Raw genomic sequence first — 19526 nt, forward strand, 5'->3', positions numbered from 1 at the left:
ACGCCCCAGATGGACTTGAACCAGTGTCCAGCCTATAAAGAGGAGGGTCAACATGGAGGAATCATTTCCTCCATGCTTCCAAGAGAAGCCAACAGTGGTTGAGCAGGACCTTTGACTTATCTTCACATAGATGGAACTGGTAAAAGAAAGGAACCAGGGAGCTCCCAAGCCCATGGGACCCTTGAGGAGCAGATCCTCAAACGACCTCAAGATTAAAAACATATTAGTGTATCTGTTCCAATTGTATGTCCTTAAACACCCAAAGGGGAAGTATAACCAAAGATTAAAGGGGCCAATATAATTTCATAAGAGCATCCATATATATATAGCTAAAAGTTACTTGACAAACAGCAAAGCCAGACAAGCGATACCTTCAGTCGAGTTGTTGGCCAGGATGGATAAAGGCTCTTCCAGATAGTAACCCAACATACTACTGGAAAAATGAACAGCAGACCCCAATTCTATCCAAAGGAATACTGACAATGGATTGCCGTAGATGAGGAACAGCTGGTCCTCCTGGAACAGGGACCTCTGGCTGACTAGATTTACCAGAAGGGCAGATAGGGGGGAATAGATGGGGGTGCTGACAGCACAGTGGACAGTGACAGGGATGGCAGAGTATGGAGGCTCTAGTGGGAGAGGAAGGCTGTCTATCTGACTAGTTTATATTCATGCTCAGATGCCAAGGAACTCAGAAAATACGTGACTGTGACCAGTAATAGTCATATATATAGAGATAAGAAATGCATGTGAGAACGTCTCAATGTCAGTTGCCTTAAAATGAATTTTTCTGTATGAAACTGTATTTTAACAACGAAGTGGAGATCTTTTTTAAACGTTAAAAACTCATTTAATTTTTTTTTTTTTTTTGCTTCTTCGAACTGTGAAGCCACTCAACTACTTTCAGTGTATGTGTGTGTATGTGTGTGTGTGTGTGCGTGCGCGCGTGTGTGCGTGCACGTATACATGCCATATGCCACTGGTCAACCTTTGTGCCGTGCCTCTGAAACCATCCACCTTATTTCTTTGAGACAGGTTCTTTCAATGGGATGGGGTTTGCACATTAGGCTAGGCTGACTGGCCACTGAGCCCCGGGGATCTGCTTTTGTCTCCTTCCCAGTGCTGTAATTACAAGCTTGCACTACCATACTTGTTTGTTTGTTTTTTTTTTTTTTTTAAATGTGGTCCTGGAGATCGAGTTAAAGTCGATCAATGTGCAAGCATTTTACTGCCTGAGCTGTCTCCTGTTTCTGAATCCTTTAAAAATTTAAAATTTGTTTTTATTTAAAAATATTTTTATTATTTTTTGTGTGTATGAGTGTATTATCTACATGTGTGTAGGTGGACCCATGTTGTACAGTGCCCACAGAAGTCAGAAGAGGATGTTGGATCCTCTGGAACTGGAGTTAAGGATGGTTCGTAGCTGCTATGTGGTTGGTGGGAGTTGAACGTGGGTCCTCTGCAAGAGCAGTCAGTGCTCTTAACTACTGAGCATGTAAGTGTACTTGTGACATGCAATACCCAGTGCCTGCAGAGGCCAGAAGAGGGCACTGGATCTCCTGAAACTAGACTTACTGATGGTTGGTAGCCACCATGTGTTGGCAATTGAACTCAGGTCCTCTGCAAGATCAGCTAGTGCTTTTAACCACTGAGCCATCTCTCTAGCCTATGGATCTTTGATCGTAATGAGAGGAGTAAAATCTGTATTATCATCTCCATCTGTAAAAGGAAAGGTTTGGGGCTAGATACTGAATGTTTTTTGTAAACTAACATTTTATAGTTGTAAAGGTTAGATTGTTTTGTTTTGTTACTGCTTTTGGGGGGCAGAGTTTTATGTTGTAGCCCAGAGCTTGCCTGGAACTTACTATGGAGCCCATTGTGGCAGTCCTTCTAGTTCAGTGTCCTGAGTGAAGAATTACAGATGGGAGCCATGATGACTTGATTTATGTGTCTGTTGCGTTGTGAGAGATGACAAGATGCTCAATGGAGACCTTTCTTCTCTTTCTCCATGTCTGATAAAAAGTTCTTTCTCTTTGTGTGTGTGTGTGTGTGTGTGTGTATGTGTGTGTGTATGATGTGTGTGCATATTCAATGTGTAAATGTAGGAATTGGGGTACCGTGGTGTGCCTGTTGAGATCAGAGGACCCTCTCTAGTGTCGCAATATCATGCTGGCTTTAGGTGGTTTCTGGGGATCTAAACTCAGGTCCTTATGCTTGCATAACAAGCACTTTACCCCCGGAGTCATCTTGCCAGCCTCCCTCCACATCTCCCTAAGGGATTTCTAGTTGGTCTGATGAGAGCACTGGACCTTTTGCGGATTTTGGTGTCTGAGCTATTTTCTCACAGTACATGTTAGGGTAAAACACACACAAACAAGCATACGTCAAACAATATGTGTATATAGATTTATTTGCTTAAAAATTTCATTTGAAGTATTGAATTTATCATGGAAAGGAGGGTCCTATAAGAGGAGTTGGCCTGTGTTTTTCTAGCAGATATAGGAAGCTGTGGGGCATTGCCATATTTGTGGGCTCCTCCACTGTTGCATCAGTTGCAGTGAGCTCAGGGTCATTGACTCAGTCAGGGTGCTGCTCAAGGGTGCTTACTCAATGGAACCTGAGTGTGTTATCTTCCAGAGTGGACCCTCTGCCATTGTTGCTATGGCAGGTTGGCAGCTGTCTGGTCTCTGGTGATCCTGCTGTATCATATTGTATTACAAGATATTACTTTTGAGCACTAGGAAATAGTCATCAAGGGCCAGATTTTCTTTAAGCAGAGAGTTGCTTCAAAATTTGAACATCTCATTAGGTGCTGCTTAGCTTTGAGACTGTCAGATGGGCCATCTTTACAAGAAATACAGAACCACCGATGGATGCAAGATGCTGGTCTTCTTGCTCCAAGAAACTGCTGAGATTAATTTCCAAGAGATTGTTTGTAGCTAGGCTTGCTGGCAGATCCTTCTCTCCCTTTCAGATGCTTGAAGCAGGGGAAGATCGCCACTGATAGTGCTTGATACAAGAATAACATTCACAACTTATTCTAGACTCTAGGTCCCTGGAGGCTGCCTCCTAAGACCAGGGAAGAGTCCCTTTTAGGTGTCCTGCTACTTACTCCCTGTCTTCCCTGGGGCCCTGTATTAGGGTTCTCTAAAGAAACAGAACCGATAGAATGAAAATATACATTTAAATTTATTACATGAGATCACAGGACACAGTCCGTGCAGTCCAGCAACGGCTTATAGAGATTTATCAGCTTAGCTCACAGGATAGAGTCCGAGTAGTCCAACAATGACTGCACCACACTGAAGAAGCTGAGAATCCGTAGTCACTCAGTCCACAAGGCTGGATGTCACAGTAGTCCCAATCTGGCGTTGAAGGTCTGACAAATTCCAAAAGATAAGCTAGTCTTCAGTCTACAGCACCAAGACGAACTCACCAGTGAGAGAAGGCAAGCAGCAAGAAGCCTGGTGTTCTCCTCTGCCTTGGTCTTTTATACCAGCTGCCATCAGAAGGTAATGCCCACATTTAGGGTGTGTCTTCTGGCTTTAGATGATCCAATCAAGAAGATCTCTTTCATTTCAGTTAATCCCAGATCCAATCAAGTTGACACCCAGGATTAGCCATCACAAGTCCACCCCTTGTCAACTTGACACCCAATAGCATTTCTCTATGTCATGCTTAATTTTCAAATGAAAACAATGTTGAGGTCATAATTTCATGGAACATGATATAACTATCCCATAATACAATGACCAATGCATTGTATCTTAGAGTAGGTGATAAGGTATTTGAGGAATGCTTAGTCCTTTAGTGTCTCATAACCCAATATAATCATATAGGTTCTCAACACTTAACACATCTCAATTACATATTCAAAAAAGAATAACTCAAGTATCTGCTTAACATGTGTATACATGCACAAGCCTATTCTTAACCAAATAGGACAAAAATACTCACGTCAGTTACAGTCCACGTTTCTGCAAACTGGTCATGTGGCCTAAGTTGGTATTTGTAACTACCTTCCTCTACTACCCATTCTGTATTTCCTCCACCATCAGCAAGCACCTCTGTAGGTCTTGGCTCTTTCCCTGGAGGAGTGACCCATACTTTCATCCCTGAAGGGTCTGGGCCATTTGTTGTCCTGTCTGGATTTGGCTGTTGCAGTTTCCCATTGACCTTAATCATAGGACATGATAACACCAAAAGTCGCCCTAAGGAATCTCCTGCCTTCCAGATATAATCTTCATTACCTCCATTGTGGAGAACCAGTCCAATTTCCCCTTAATAGTCTCGGTCAATCACCCCTCCTAATACTGCTATTCCTTTCTTAGCCTGCTGACTTAAGGGCATCAGAAGCCCAAAGTGTCCAGGGGGAAGTCTTAGCTTCCAGTTCAATGGAATGTTTATTGTCTCTCCTGGCAGAAGCACTCCCTCTTCTGGAACCAAAACATCCAAGCCAGTAGAGTGCAAAGTCGAGGGTACAGGAAGCAAAAATTTTCGTAGAGGGTCACCAGGGGTGATAGTGAGTGGACTCATTCCCACTTCCACCCCTTGATTCCTGGACCCATGAATCCTGGCTCCATGAATCCTGGCTATAGGGGAAACTGTACTGTATATTGGACACTGATTCAAAGCATACACTGCAGGACACTGCCCCAGCCCTCCAGGCTATTGCCACCTAATTGGCACTGTAACTGTGTCTTTAAGAGACCATTCCATCATTCTATCAAGCCAGCTGCTTCAGGATGGTGGGGAACATAGTAAGACCAATGGATTCCATGACCGTGGGCCCACTGTCGCACTTGTTTGGCGGTGAAGTGAGTTCCCTGGTCAGAAGAGATGCTATGTGGAATACCATGATGGTGGATAAGGCATTCTGTAAGTCCCTGGATAGTAGTTTTGGCAGAAGCATTGCGTTCAGAAAAAAGAAATCATAACCAATGTAAGTGTCTATTCCTGTGAGGACAAGGCACTGTCCCCTTCACAATGGAAGTGGTCCAGAACTGCTACCAGGTTGCAGGCTGGTCGCCACGGGGAACAGTGCCATATCGGGGGCTCAGTGTTGGTCTCTGCTGTTGGCAGATCTGGCACTCAGCAGCAGCTGTAGCCAGGTCAGCTTTTGTGAGTGGAAGTCCATGCTGCTGAGCCCACGCATAACCTCCATCTCTGCCACCATGGCCACTTTGTTCATGGGCCCATTGAGCAATGACAGGGATAGCTGAAGAAAGAGGCTGACAGTCCACAGAGCGGGTCATCCAATCTACTTGATTATTGAACTCATCTTTTGCTGAAGCCACTTTTTGATGAGCATTTACATGATACACAAGTATGTTCACATCCTTTGCCCATTTGTAGAGATCTATCCACATACTTCTTCCCCAAATGTCTTTCTCGACATTTTTCCAATCATGCTCCTTCCAAGTCCCTGACCATCCAGCCAAACCATTGGCTACAGCCCATGAATCAGTATATAATCGCATTTCTGGCCATTTCTCCTTCCAAGCAAAATGCACGACCATGTGCACTGCCCGAAGTTCTGCCCACTGTGAAGACTTTCCTTCCCCAGTGTCCTTCAGGGTTGTTCCAGAAATTGGCTGTAATGCTGCAGCTGTCCACTTCTGAGTAGTGCCTGCATAGTGTGCAGAACCATCTGTAAACCAAGCCCTAGTCTTCTCTTCCTCAGTCCGCTGATCATAGGGCACACCCCATGAAGTCATAGGTGCATGCTTGAGAACAGAAGGCATCGTAACAGGAGAAGGAACCATAGGCATTTGGGCAACTTCTTCATGTAACTTGCTTGTGCCCTCCAGGCCTGCTCGAGCCCGATCACGTATATACCACTTCCATTTGATAATGGATTGTTGCTGTATACGGGCTACTTTATGGCTTGGGGGGTCAGATAAAACCCAGCTCATGATGGGCAGCTCCGGTCTCATGGTTACTTGGTGGCCCATCAAACATTCAGTTTCCACTAAGGCCCAATAGCAGGCTAAGAGCTGTCTCTCAAAGGGAGAATAGTTGTCCGCAGATGAAGGCAAAGCCTTACTCCAAAATCCCAATGGCCTCCACTGTGATTCCCCTATGGGGGCCTGCCAGACTCCAAACAGCATCTTTATCTGCCACTGATACCTCAAGCACCATCGGGTCTGCTGGATCATATGGCCCAAGGGGCAGAGCAGCTTGGACAACAGCCTGGACCTGTTGAAGGGCCCTTTCCTGTTCCAGGCCCCACTCAAAGGTAGCTGCCTTCCGAGTCACTTGATATATGGGTCATAGTAACACACCCAGATGAGGAATGTGCTGCCTCCAGAATCCAAACAGGCCCACCAAGCGTTGTGCTTCTTTCTTAGTGGAGGGAGGGGCCAAATGCAACAACTTATTCTTCACCTTAGAAGGAATGTCTCTGCATGCTCCACACCACTGAACTCCTAGAAATTTCACTGAGGTAGAAGGCCCTTGAATTTTGGTTGGATTTATTTCCCATCCTCTCATGTACATATGCTTTACCAACAAGTCCAGACTGTCTGCTACTCCTTTTCACTGGATCCAATCAGCATAACATCATTAATATAGTGGACCAATGTGATATATTTTGTGGAAGAGTCAGGCGATCAAGATCCCTTCGAACCAAGTTATGGCACAATGCTGGGGAGTTAATATACCCTTGAGGCAGGACAGTAAAAGTATACTGTTGGCCTTTCCGGCTGAAAGCAAATTACTTCTGGTGGTCCTTATGAACTGGTATCGAGAAGAAAGCATTTGCCAAATCAATAGCTGCATACCAGGAGTCACTACTTGATTAAGTTTTTGATAGTCAACTGTCATTCTTCATGACCCATCTGTCTTCTGCACAGGCCAAATAGGAGAGTTAAAGGGAGATGTGGTGGGAATCACCACCCCTGCATCTTTCAAATCCTTGATGGTAGCACTAATTTCTGCAGTCCCTCCAGGGATGCGATACTGTTTTTGGTTTATTATTTTCCCTAGCAGAGGCAATTCTGGTGGTTTCCATTAGGCCTTTCCAACCATAATAGCCCTCACTCCACAGGTCAAGGAACCAATGTGGGGATTCTGCCAATTCTTAAGTATATCTATTCCAATTATACATTCTGGTACTGGGGAAATAACCACAGGATGAGTTCGGGGACCCACTGGACCCACTCAGTCGGTCTTCAGCCAAAACTCCATTTATCACCTGACCTCCATAAGCCCCTACTTTAACTAGAGGGCCACAATGCTTTGTAGGATCTCCTGGAATCAGTGTCAACTCAGAACCAGTATCCAATAGGCCCAGAATGTCTGATTATTTCCTTTCTCCCCAATGTACAGTTACTCTAATAAAAGGCCGTAGGCCCCTCTGGGGTAGGATGGGTGAGAGGCGAACAGCATAACTCTTTGGTACTGTGACAAAGTCCTTCCTCAAGGGCACCCGGCCTTCCCTTCATTCAAGGGGTTCTGGGTCTGTAAACTGTCTCAAGTCTGGAAATTGGTTGACTGAGTGAGGTTCTCTATTGCTACGATCCAATACTGACTTCCTGTCGTTCATCCTGTAGCTTTTCTGCTTATACAGATCAAATAAAAACTTAGTAGGCTTCTAATGTATATGGTCCCTGGAAACACCATGATTGATTAGCCAGTACCACAGGTCCATTCGAGTCATGCCATTGTAGGTATTGTTTTGCCTTTGCCGCCCACTACGATACGTACACTCACCTTGTCTTTCGTAATTCAGTACTGCCACCTGACCCCTACTCCGAGGGCCTGTTACACCTATTATATTTACATTTAATTTATGCAGTTGAGCAGTAGCATCTCCAACTGTAAGATTCGGCATAAGGAAAGGAGCAAAAACAAAGCTCTTCAAATGTTCTGGTTTCTCTCTCAGTACTTTCCATCTTATAAAATCAGCAAAAGGCATGTCCTCTGGGCCCTCCCATTGTGGAGGATTTGCTGTTGTACTGCGAATCCACTCGAGCATACCAATTTGCCTGAGTCTTACAATCCCTTCATCAACACTAAGCCAAGGGATATCAGGTATCTCCAGCTCTCTGTCAGTAGGCCATCTTTTGATAAATACCTCAGCCAACCAATCAAATAAACTTTTAACACCATTTTTAACAGCACGAGCTTCCATATTAAACCTAGAATCTCCAGTCAGGGGGCCCATGTCAATAAACTCAGCCTGATCCAATTTTATGTTCCTTCCACCATTATCCCATACCCTTAAAATCCATTCCCAGACATATTCATTAGATTTCTGTTTGAAAGAATTAGCAAATTCACTAAGTTCTTTAGTGGTGTAGCGCACCTCCTCATGGACCACACTTTCTATCTCTCCTCTAGGGGCCTGCTTAGCTTTGAGTCTGGTTATAGGTCTATAGGCAACAGTAACTGGGCCCTGAGTGACATCAGCTTCGTGTTGCTGAATGGGATTAGCTTTCTCAATGGGATTAGTTTCCTCAGGCAAGGGTGGGGAGGGTGGGTCTGCTGAGGGTGGGGCAATTAGTTCATCAGGTGAATCAAATTCCTCAGCATCTAAGGATTCTAAGTCCTCAGCCTCCTCAGGGTTCTCCCACACATCTCCATCCCATCTGTCAGGATTCCAATCTTTTCCTACCAATGCCCACACCTTTACTGCTGACACCCTTCGAGGCTGGGAATTAAATTTATGTTGTAGGTCAACCAAACGTATAATAAGGGCTCCGGCTTGATTTTCTGCAGCTTTAGCTCTCTGGCTGCTGGAGAGAAGATTCTCTTCCAGGGCACACTTGGAAACATTTAAACTGTTGATTCAAATACAGAGCTTGTCAATTTTGTCATTAAGCTCATTGTTTATCTTCATCACTTTATCCAGAGATGCTAAAAGTAACCAGCCAGCATCATTATTTTTCTTATTTTTCCACAAATCATCAAATGTTTTATGTATAGAGTCACTAAATTTCTTGCTCTTCACAAGAAGTGAGTTAGGAGATTCAAATGGGTCTATCTCCATAATTGTTTCAAATAGGCTACACCACGGATTCTCAGTACTCTCCATGCTATCCGAAGACTCTGACTTGGAGAGCCTGCACCAAATACCAACAAGCCAATTAAAGAAATTCATCCTTTCAATTCTGTATTAGTCAGGGTTCTCCAAAGAAACAGAACCAGCAGAATGAATATGTATAGAGATTTATTAGCTTAGCTCATAGGATAGAGTCCGAGTAGTCCAACAATGGCTGCACCACACTGGAGAGGCTGACAATCTGTAGTCGCTCAGTCCACAAGGCTGCATGTCTCAGTAGTCCCAATCCGGTGCTGAAGGTCTGACAAATTCCAAAATATCAGCTAGTCTTCAGTACAAATTCCAAAAGATCAGCTAGTCTTCAGTCTACAGCAGCAAGACGAACTCAGCAGTGAGAGAGAAGGCAAGCAGCAAGAAGCCTGGTGGTCTCCTCTGCTTTGGTCTTTTATACCAGCTGCCATCAGAAGGTAACGCCCACATTTAGGGTGTGTCTTCTGGCTTTAGATGATCCAATCAAGAAGATCTCTTTCATTCCAGTTAATCCCAGATCCAATCAAGTTGACACCCAGGATTAGCCACCACAGGCCCCTTGCCTATGTGTGATGGTGGATGGCTATGTGGATGATGGGGAAGGAACCTTGTTGAGTTGTGTATATATAAAGCAATTCTGAGTTGGGTACAGTAGCACATACCTGCAGTACCAGCACCTGGAGTCTGAGGAAAAAGATTAGGAGTGGAAGGCCAGTCAGGCTACTTAGCAAGTTAGAGGCAAGAAAGAAAGGGGGAGGGGGCAGAGAAAAGGGGAGAGGAGAGAGACAAGAGAGGGGAAAAGGTGCGGGGGGAGAGAGAAGGAAAGGCAATTAGTATTGTGTTATGAGTGTGTGAATGGGAGCACATGTATGCCATGGTGAGCATGTGAAAGGCAGAGATAATGTTTAGGAACTGGTTCTCTCTTTCCAACATGGGCTCCAGAGATTTGCTCAAGTTGTCAGGCTTGTGCAGGCAAGCACTTTTATCTGCTGAGCCAATTTGCTAACCCAAGAAATGAAAATTCTAGATAGATTGCCTTCTGAGTCTTCTCTGGGGTGTTCTCATCTTCCCTCCCTCCCCTCCCCTCCTCTCCTGTCCCCTCCCTTTTCCCTGTGTGTATTTCAATTAACTTTTGTTGTCATTATTAGAGAAAAAGCAGAATTCCACATACCATGTCATATGGGACACAAGGTGAATGGGCCCGCATTGATTCCAGTGGCTGATAGCTAGGCTTCTTTAGGCTTCAGGCCATCCTCTCACATGGTATGCATTCTTCAAGGATGCCATGATGGATCTGCATGGTAAGGAAGTGAATGTGCTTCTTGGTCTTGATGTTGATCACCTGCCAGATCAGTCCTTGAAGATGACCCCTCTTGTACCTGACCCATTCCATAAATGGGTCTGTGTTTGAATAGAATAAAACCTGGTTTTATATGGGTAAAGTATAATGGGTATAGAAAAATAAAAGAGCCTACTATTTTTTAAATGTATGGTATTTTTTGAATAAAGACTTTTTGTCCTTTTTTTACAATTTAATTTTTTTTTCTTATTTTTGAGATAGGCTTTCACTATGTAGCCCTACCTTGCCTGGAACTCTCTGTGGAGACCATCCCAGACTGTCCTTGATCTCACAGTAATCTGCCTGCCTCTGCCTCCTGAGTGCCGAGATTAAAGGCATATGCCCCCTCGCCTGGCTCTCTTTTTTTATTTTTATTTATTTATTTATTTTTGGTCTTTTTGAGACAGGGTCTCCCTGTAGCCCCAGCTGGCCTGGATTCGCTATGGAGACCAGGCTGGCCTCGAATGCACAGAGATCTGCCTGCCTCTGCCTCCCGAGTGCTGGGATTAAAGGTGTGTGCCACCACTCCCGGCCTCTTTTTTTATTTTTAAAATGTTTAGTTTATTATTTTTATTTTATGTGTGTAAGTCTCTTGACTGCATATAAGCACGGCAGAAGTGGTGCAGTGTCCATGGAGGCCAGAAGGTGTCAGATCCCCCTGGAACTGGAGGTACAGATGTTCTTAGCTGCCATGTAGGTGCTGGGAACTGAACACAGGTCCTATGGAAGAGCAAGTACTCTTAACTGCTGAGCCATCTCTCTAGCCCCCTTTTGTCTTTTTAAGAATTACATTTAATTTATTTTGGGGTGCGTATGCATGTGTAGGTCAGAGGAATCAATTTTCTCCTTCCACCTTGTGGGTCCTGGGGATTGAACTCCTGTTATCAGGCTTGGTGACAGCACCTTAATAGACATCACATTTGATAAAACAGCTTTTTTATAAAATTTAGTGATTTAGAGTGATTGGGGAACCTGTATATTGTGTATCTTACTACTTCATGTGTCTTGGTTTATAGAATATTGAAAACATAGAAAACTAATTTTATTTCCCTTTTAAAGATTTATCTTTTCTGTTAGGTCACTGAGAAAAACCTGATCTAAATTTTTTCATTGTGATGAAGGAACAAATTTATCATGTTGTGCCATGCTTGGCTTTCAGATTCTGTGTATGTATGTATATGCGCATTTAAACATTTTCCCATTTCACTTTGTTGTTTTTTGGGTTGTGATTCTTGCTGCTATACTGTTTTTGTCACTCTGTTACTAGGTGCTTTCCTAATCAAATTCTACTGTCATAATAACTATAATAGCACTGCTTGTCAGTTGCTTTTAATTAGGTATCGAGCACAGTGTTGGAAATAAAGCATATGTTGACTTTAATCCATATAAAAAGTTAAAAAGATGTGTCATTATCTCTTATAGATGGAAATACTGAAGAGGCACAAGAGTTAAGTAACTTGCTTATGTTCATTGGTTAGTTATTGGTAGAGCTGCTGTTTGAACCTGAATATGTCTAACTACCAAACCTGAGCTGTTTCCATTATACTATAATACATTTAGGATTTCTTAATCCCAGACATCTGAACCTGTCCCTATTTTTAAAAATTTTAAAAATTTGTTCTTTTTTTTCTCCTGTTGTTTTTGTTTGGCCAGAGAAACCATCCAGTTCTTGAATAATAAGTGATAACTATTGCATAATTTAAATTTCTTCATACTCTTATGCAGAAACAGTTTTTGCAATACTGTACAAAATATAGGATGTTATGACTGTATGAGTCATTGTAAAACATTTTTGTTTTTCACAGAGACAAATCATAGAATCAAGAAATAATAGAAATGAAAGACATCGGAGGTCAGCATAGCCTTGGATTTTATAAGTAACCAAAGCTCAGCCAAGCTCTCAGTTCAGCAGTTCGCAGGTCCTTCTGCACTTGGTTGACTGGACCCAGATGTCTTTTCAGTCTCAGTGTCCTTACTGTGTGTCATCAGTTTTTACTGTGAGGACCATTTATCCCTTGAGCAAATTCTGTCTACATGGATGAGCAAACAGATCTAGAGGAGTAGAAGCTAGGTATTTTAAATACTCTCTGCCTCACACTTGCCAAATCTCAACTGTCCTGGGGTCAGAGAAATGGCTCAGCAATTAAGACCACTGGCTACTTATGCAAAGGATCCGGGTTCAGTTGCCAGAACCCATGTGGGGGCTAACAGTTTGTCTAGAATACAAAGTCCAGGGGATCCAGTGCCCTCCTCTGGCTTCCACAGACATTGCATGCACATGGTGCACTTATATATATGCAAAATACAAATAAAAGTTAAAAAAAGAACCCCCTAAACAACAACAGAACTATCCTCAACCAATCCCTTAATTGGGAAGGAAAGATTTTCTTCTGTGTTCCTGGAAACCATTTCTATGTTATGCCCAGGGGTGGTATGGCTGGGTCATGTGGTAGTTCTAGTTTTAGTTTTTTGAGAAACTGCTATGTACATTTCCATAGTGTTTTTACTAGTTTACACTAACACCAGCAGTGAACAAGGGTTCCTTTAAGAGATATTTTTATGTCATTCAGTATAGTGGACTGTGGGGAGGGCAGTCACTATCCACTGTGGTGATGACTATGAAAGGGGAAAGGAGGATGGAAATATTTAAACAGAAAGTTGGCAGAACTGACCAAATGATTTAATCTTGGGACAAAACTGGAATGGGAAGTATTAAAGTTACCGAACATTTTTGTATTTGGATGTTTGAAGATGTGCCATTAACATAAGTAGGGAATTGGAAAGAAAATGAAACATGATGATTTTGATGTTAAATCTGTCTTATGGAAACAAAAGCATGCAGTTTTGCAGAGGTTGGCTTGGTAGATCTGAATATTTGTTTGCTTAATGGTTATAATATTTTAATTTTAATTTTAGTTTTTTTGCTTTTTTGAGACAGGTTCTCCTTGTAGCCCTGGCTGGCCTAGAACTTGCTATGTAGACCAGGCTGGCCTTGATCTCAGAGAGATCAGCCTGCCTCTACCTCCTGAGTGCTGGGATTAAAGGTGTGCGCCACCATACACCCCATTTGGTTATAATTTTTTTAAAAAGATTTATTTTTATTGTATGTGTGTGTTTTGCCTACGTGCCATGTACCTGCAATGCCTAAAAAGGCCAGAAGAGGGCATCCCATCCCTTGGAACTGGAGTTATGGATGACTGTGAGCCAGCCATCTGGGGGTACTGGGAACTGAACTTAGGTCTTCTGCAAGAGCAGCAAGTGCTTCTAACCACTGAACAATCTTTTCAGCTCCTTAATGGTTATAATTTAAGCCACAGTAAGTATAGGGAAGAGAGAAGCATGCCTAAGATAGATTCTAGAGGAATGTGCAGGTTTGGATGATAGGAATGTGAGAATTAGATTAGGATATTACAGTATCATTGAAACACAGACATTTTGATGGAAAGGCCAATAATGTTATTTTGCAGGGAGATCTAAAGAAGGTCTGACTACTGGATTTGGTAACTCTGCTTAACTGTATGTTGGGGAAAGCTGTGAGAAATGACTTTTTGTCCTAATTACTGCTAATAAAGCCTTTTGTTTTTATGGTGTCCTTCATCTCCTTCATCTTTTGCTTACTATTGTCATTTTGTACTGTTTTCCCTTTTACTTCCCTGTTTAAATTCTGTGGGTTCTTTTTTTTTTGGTTTTCTGCTTGCTCTCTGACTTCTAACAATATATTATTTTTGGCTGGATAGAGTGGGAGGAGGAGAGATATCAGTGTGGTTGCTCAGACTAGCTGACTTCATGGTCTCCATTATGATGATTTGACTTGTCACTCATACTCAGAGCAGGCAAAACTGATAGTATGAAGGCCATTTGAGTTTTTTTTGTTATTTTTTTGAGACAGGGCCTCCTTGTAGCCCCAGCTGGCCTGGAACTCACTATGTAGACTAGGCTTGCTTCGATCTTACAGAGATCCACCTGTGTCTGCCTCTCTAGTGAGGGATTAAGGCATTTGCCATCATGCCTGGCCTTTTTGGGCTTTTGCTGCAAAAATTTGTAGTGCGGAATGTTTTAGCATGATATTTTGCACTATTTCATGAGAATCTCTACTTGGAAGGGTTTTAAAAAGTACTTTATTAATTTTATGTGTATGAGTGTATTGCCTGCACGTATGTGCACTCATGCCATGCAGTCCCCAGAAGAGGGCGCCAGATTCCCCCTGAACTGGAGTTAAGGATGATTGTTAGCTGCCATGTGGGTGCTGGGAATAGAACCTGGGTCCTCTGCAAGAGCAGCCAGTGCTCTTAACCACTGAGCCATCTCTCCAGCTCCTAGTTTGAAATTTTATGATGCTTTTATTTAAAAAATAAATCCAATGAACCTTTTACATGATTATAGGAAATTTAAAGGAGATAGTTAAAATGGGATTTTTCAAGGCTGGCAAGATAGCTCATTGGGTAAAGGTGCTTGCTGCACAAGCCTTATGACTTTGAGTTCAGTCTCCAGAAATCACATAAAGGTTTAAGTTGTTTTGTGACCTCTGCATGCATGCTGTGGCACGCCCCTCCTCACACATAATAATAAATAATTAAAAATAAAATATATAAGTTAAAACTAAACTGTGAGCCACCAGAACTGCTGCTGGTTATAGCCCAGGAAAATGAAATTAGTATGTTGAAGAGACTTCTGCACGCCCATGTTTATTGTAGCACTATCCGTAATAACTAAGACATGGAAACAGTTTGAGTGCCTATCAGCTGATGAGTGGAAAAAAGCCATGTGCGTGGAAAAAAAGCCATGTACACACACACATACACACGCACACACACGAGTATTAGTTATAGGAAAGTCTTAAGTCATGTTACTCAGGACAACATGGATAAAAATATGATTGTGTTAAGTGAAATAAGCCAAGCAGAGGAGGACAAATACCTGATCTCACTGTCTGTGGAATCTGAAACATGTTGATCCCATAGGAGTTGAGACTAGAATGGTGGTTACCAGATACTGAGGAGACTAAAGGAGAAGGTGGAGCAAAGTTGGTCAGTGGGTGCTAAGTTATAGTTAGACAGGAGAAATAAATTCTGGTGTTCCTTTGCACACAGTTAATGTTCTATATTTTTTAAAAATACCTAGAAAGAATTATGATTTTGTATGCTTCAAGGAAATAATAAATGTTTGAGGAGATAGTTATGCTGACTTGAATATTATACAATGTATTACATGTGTTCAGACATCATGTGACATCCCATAATTTTTATGTGCCAATAGAAAAATAAAAGGAAATGAAAAATATCTTTAAGGAAGAAAAAGAAATGTGAGACTAGCTTAATGTAATCTAGAATTTAAGTTCTATAAGAACAGAAAAGGGCCCTATATATGTAACTTATTCACATCTCATCCCTATTTCTTATGTGTATCATTGCATCTTTGTTGAGCCAGTGAATCTGTTTTGATAGCCTTATAATCTGTCTTTTCTGCTTGTGGTATTGATACTTTAAAAGCATTTTGCCAGTTCAGTAGGTAAAAATAATGTAATTTAAAATTTTGTATTTATTTATGAATGGAGCTTAAATATTTTAGATGTTTTTAAAGAATTATATATGTAAGTAGTTTAGAGTAGTTTAGGGTGTGTATATGTATGGGTATGTGTACATGAGTACAGGTACCTGCAGAGGCCAGAAGAGGGTGTTGTAGCCCCTGGAGCTGTGAGTTATAGGTGGTTGTCAGCTGCCTGACGTGAGTGCTGGGAACTGAACTCAGGTCCTCTGCAGGAGCAGTATGTGCTCTTACACTGAACCATCTCTTTGTCTCTAGTAATAAACCCTTTGAAGGCAAGGACAGTATTAATGTTTTTCATTCTCCTGTGTATCTTTTTATTTATTGCTTTTACTTTTTTTGTATGAGTGTATTGCCTGCATGTATGTAAGTACACCTGTGTTGTGCAGTGCCCATGGAGATCAGAAGAGAGTGTTGAATTCCCTGGAACTGGAGTTATATACGGTTGTTAGCCATCATGTGGGTGCTGGGAATCAAACCTGTGTCCTCTGCTAGAGCCGCCAGTGCTCTTAACTGCTGAGCCATCTCTCCAGCCCCTCTCCTGTGTATCTTTTTCTTGGCTAAATTCATAGGCAGTTGATTGAACAAACAAGTATTTATAGGATATTATGTATTTCATAAACTCAAGTTTAAACTTTGAGAATATACATCAATGATTCCTAGAGTTTCTATGCACTGTATTTTAGTATCACTGTTGCACTAGTTATATTAGTCATGTTCTTCTTCAAAGGCAGAGTATGGGAACTAGTATGTAGTCTTAATGCATGCCAAGGTCTTCATTTAATCCATATAGTAACCCTGTGAGAAGATACCAACCAGCATTTTACAGGTTTGGAAACTATTATTTTTCTGATTTATGTTATCAATACAGATATGCCCAATTTCAGAGTTATAACTGTTCGAGTATACTTATCTGTTCCAGTAAAGATAGCCAATGATTTTATGGGATTTGAAGTTAGTCTTTACATTTTGATTTACATGAAATAACTGAAAAAGCAATGATTACAATTAAATGTATAGTGATAAATTTTGATAGTATGGATTGCATGTTCAATAAGAGAGGAAATTTTCTAATGTGTTGTAGTTCCAGAAATTGAACTAAAGTTTGTGGAGGAAAAAAAAAAAAGATTTGACTTAGTAGTTTTAAATATTTTCTTTATTTTGTCTTTCAGATAAAATCAAAGACAAAATTAAAGAAAAAGACAAGGAAAAAGAGAGAGAAAGAAAGAAGCATAAAGTAATGAGTGAGATCAAGAAAGAAAATGGAGATGTAAAGATTTTGCTGAAAAGTAAGTTTGTATTCAGTGAATTGTTCCTGTATTATACTGTTCAGTATATTCACTAAGTTATTAAAGTCAAGAATGCTATTTGATACTGTTTTTTTTGCTGAGACTAAGAATGCTGATAAAATGAAAAGCAAATGTAGTATCAGGGAATTATAATCTGCATGGTAACATGTTTTGCTCTATGTGTTTAAGGAGTCACTAAATACTTTAGTGATTAAGTTTCACTAAACAAGTAGATTATTTATTTATTTATTTATTTATAAAAAAAAAAGCTCTCCTGGAACTCACTATGTAGACCAGGCTGGCCTTGAACGCACAGAGATCCACCTGCCTCTGCCTCCTTAGTGCTGGGATTAAAGGCGTGCGCCACCACGCCTGGCCCAATTCTTTATTTTTAAAGACAGGCTCTTACTATGTAGCCCTGGCTTTTCTGGAACTTACTATAGAGCCCAGGCTGGCCTCAAACACACAAAAGATCCACCTGGCTACCTTAAATTATTTTAAAAATAAGTAATCTAATTCATTATATGCATTATTAGTTTTTAAAAAGATTTATTTTTATGTGTCTGAGTGTTTTGCCTGCATGTATGTGCACCACGTCATGCAGTACTCACAGAGGCCTGAATGTGGTGTTGGATCCTCTGGAACTGGAGTTACAGGGTGTTGTTAGCAACCATGTAGGTGCTGGGAACTGAACCTGGGTCCTCTGCAAGAGCAGCAAGTGCTCTTAATTGTTGAACCATCTTTATAGCCCCTTCATTATTTGTTTTTAATTCATAATCATATAATTTGAAGTAAATGACTAAAGCAATTTTTTGCATGGTAGGGAGAGTGAAAGAAGTGATCTTCTTATAGATATTGGGCTGCAATTACCGTATCATAATACAGAGCTGTGAGGGAACATTTCATTCTGAGCTAAACCAGAAGGGTACTGCCTTACTCTGTTTTTGGCTTACTTAAGAGTATCCTCTTTTTGAAAAAAAAAAAAAAATACCTTCTTTGTTTCCTGTTTTTCTCTCTTGTCAAATTGTGTTCAGTTACTGTTTATATATGGGATGGAGTGGGGAGAAGAATTTTGGGATAGAGAGTTGGGCAGTACTATAATAATAAGCCCTACCAATCTGAACTTTTTCAGAGCAAACTTATGTTAGTATAGAATAATCTTAAATTCTTTCAGATAGTAAGATAAGAACCACTGACCTTTACTTGCTAAGTAGCTGGGAAAGGCATTGGCCATTCTGTTCATTTGACAGTTGCTGATCAGAACACTTTAATTTCAGATTGAATTTATGTGTTGGTAAGTCTTTACATCTACAAGGGAAAAAAGACATACAATATCAATTTGCACACACAAATAAACTAGTTAATGTGTATTACTTACAGTAAATGTGCTCTCCATTTTCCCTTCATTCGTCATGTTTCCAGGTGTTCATTCATGTTTTTTTTTTTTATATACTATTCTACAATTCAGAATTTTATTTTCTATAATACTTTTTGTCTTAAACATGTCTACTTCGTTAATGTTCTCATTCCTTTCCTTCCGCTTTTATTTCTATGTGTGTGTGTTGTGTGTGTATGAGTGTGTGCATTTTATTTGAGACAGTCTCATGTGTCCTAGGCTGGCTTTGAACTCACTATGTAGAGATAACCTTGAGTCCTTAATTCTCTTGCCTTTACCTCCCAAGTGCTGGGATGACAGGTGTGTACCACTGTGTCCTGTTTATGCAGTACTGGGGTTTGAACCCAAGGCCTTGTGCATGCTAGGCAAACACCCTGCCAACTGAGCTGTCACCCCAATCCTTGCCCTCGTATTTTAACCATTTTGTCTAATTAATTGTAAGCCATTGAGGCAGGAACTGAATCTAACCACACTTGTGCTGCACAGGAGATACTGATTAATACTTGAAACGTTTACTTAATTGTGCTTTGGTTTTGTCAAATAAGTTTTTTTCTTTCTTTCTTTTTTTTTTAAAATATATTTTATTTAGTATTTTTATTTTTTTTTCTTTAGAAACCTTTTTTTTGTTAATTAGAAGAAGCATTTCATTACAACAGCATTAACCTATTCAATAACAATTTCCAGAGTAAAGATGCATCTCTTTCAAAATTGGCTGTAAATTTTTAGGTTTACAGTTGAATTAATACAATATTAATGCAATATTGTACTCAGTATAAACCCTATAAGGCATAAAATTAAACGAGGTTTTAACCTTTTAAAAAGATCTCCATTTCATTACTAAAATATACTGTTTCATACAGAAAAACTCATTTTCAATGCAACTAACAGATGTTTGTACATGCATCTCTAATGTCTATATAGGTG

The 19526-nt window shown here is 40.9% G+C and overlaps 1 protein-coding gene across 2 annotated transcripts in view; it reads left to right on the forward strand.

The window, feature by feature from the left end:
- The window catches only part of Rsbn1l (round spermatid basic protein 1 like), an 85553-nt gene that overhangs the window by 20213 nt on the left and 45814 nt on the right, over positions 1 to 19526 (forward strand). The window contains exon 2 of one of the 2 annotated variants that reach the window (XM_008830778.3): positions 17090 to 17206. The exons of the other annotated variant lie outside the window; for it this stretch is intronic. Coding sequence (XP_008829000.1) covers positions 17090 to 17206 — 117 coding nt within the window. The remainder of the gene's footprint in view (positions 1 to 17089; positions 17207 to 19526) is intronic. 2 annotated transcript variants of the gene reach the window in all.

This window comes from Nannospalax galili, unplaced genomic scaffold (genome assembly GCF_000622305.1).
Source record: "Nannospalax galili isolate Female #2095 unplaced genomic scaffold, S.galili_v1.0 scaffold312, whole genome shotgun sequence".
Taxonomy (NCBI): domain Eukaryota; kingdom Metazoa; phylum Chordata; class Mammalia; order Rodentia; family Spalacidae; genus Nannospalax; species Nannospalax galili.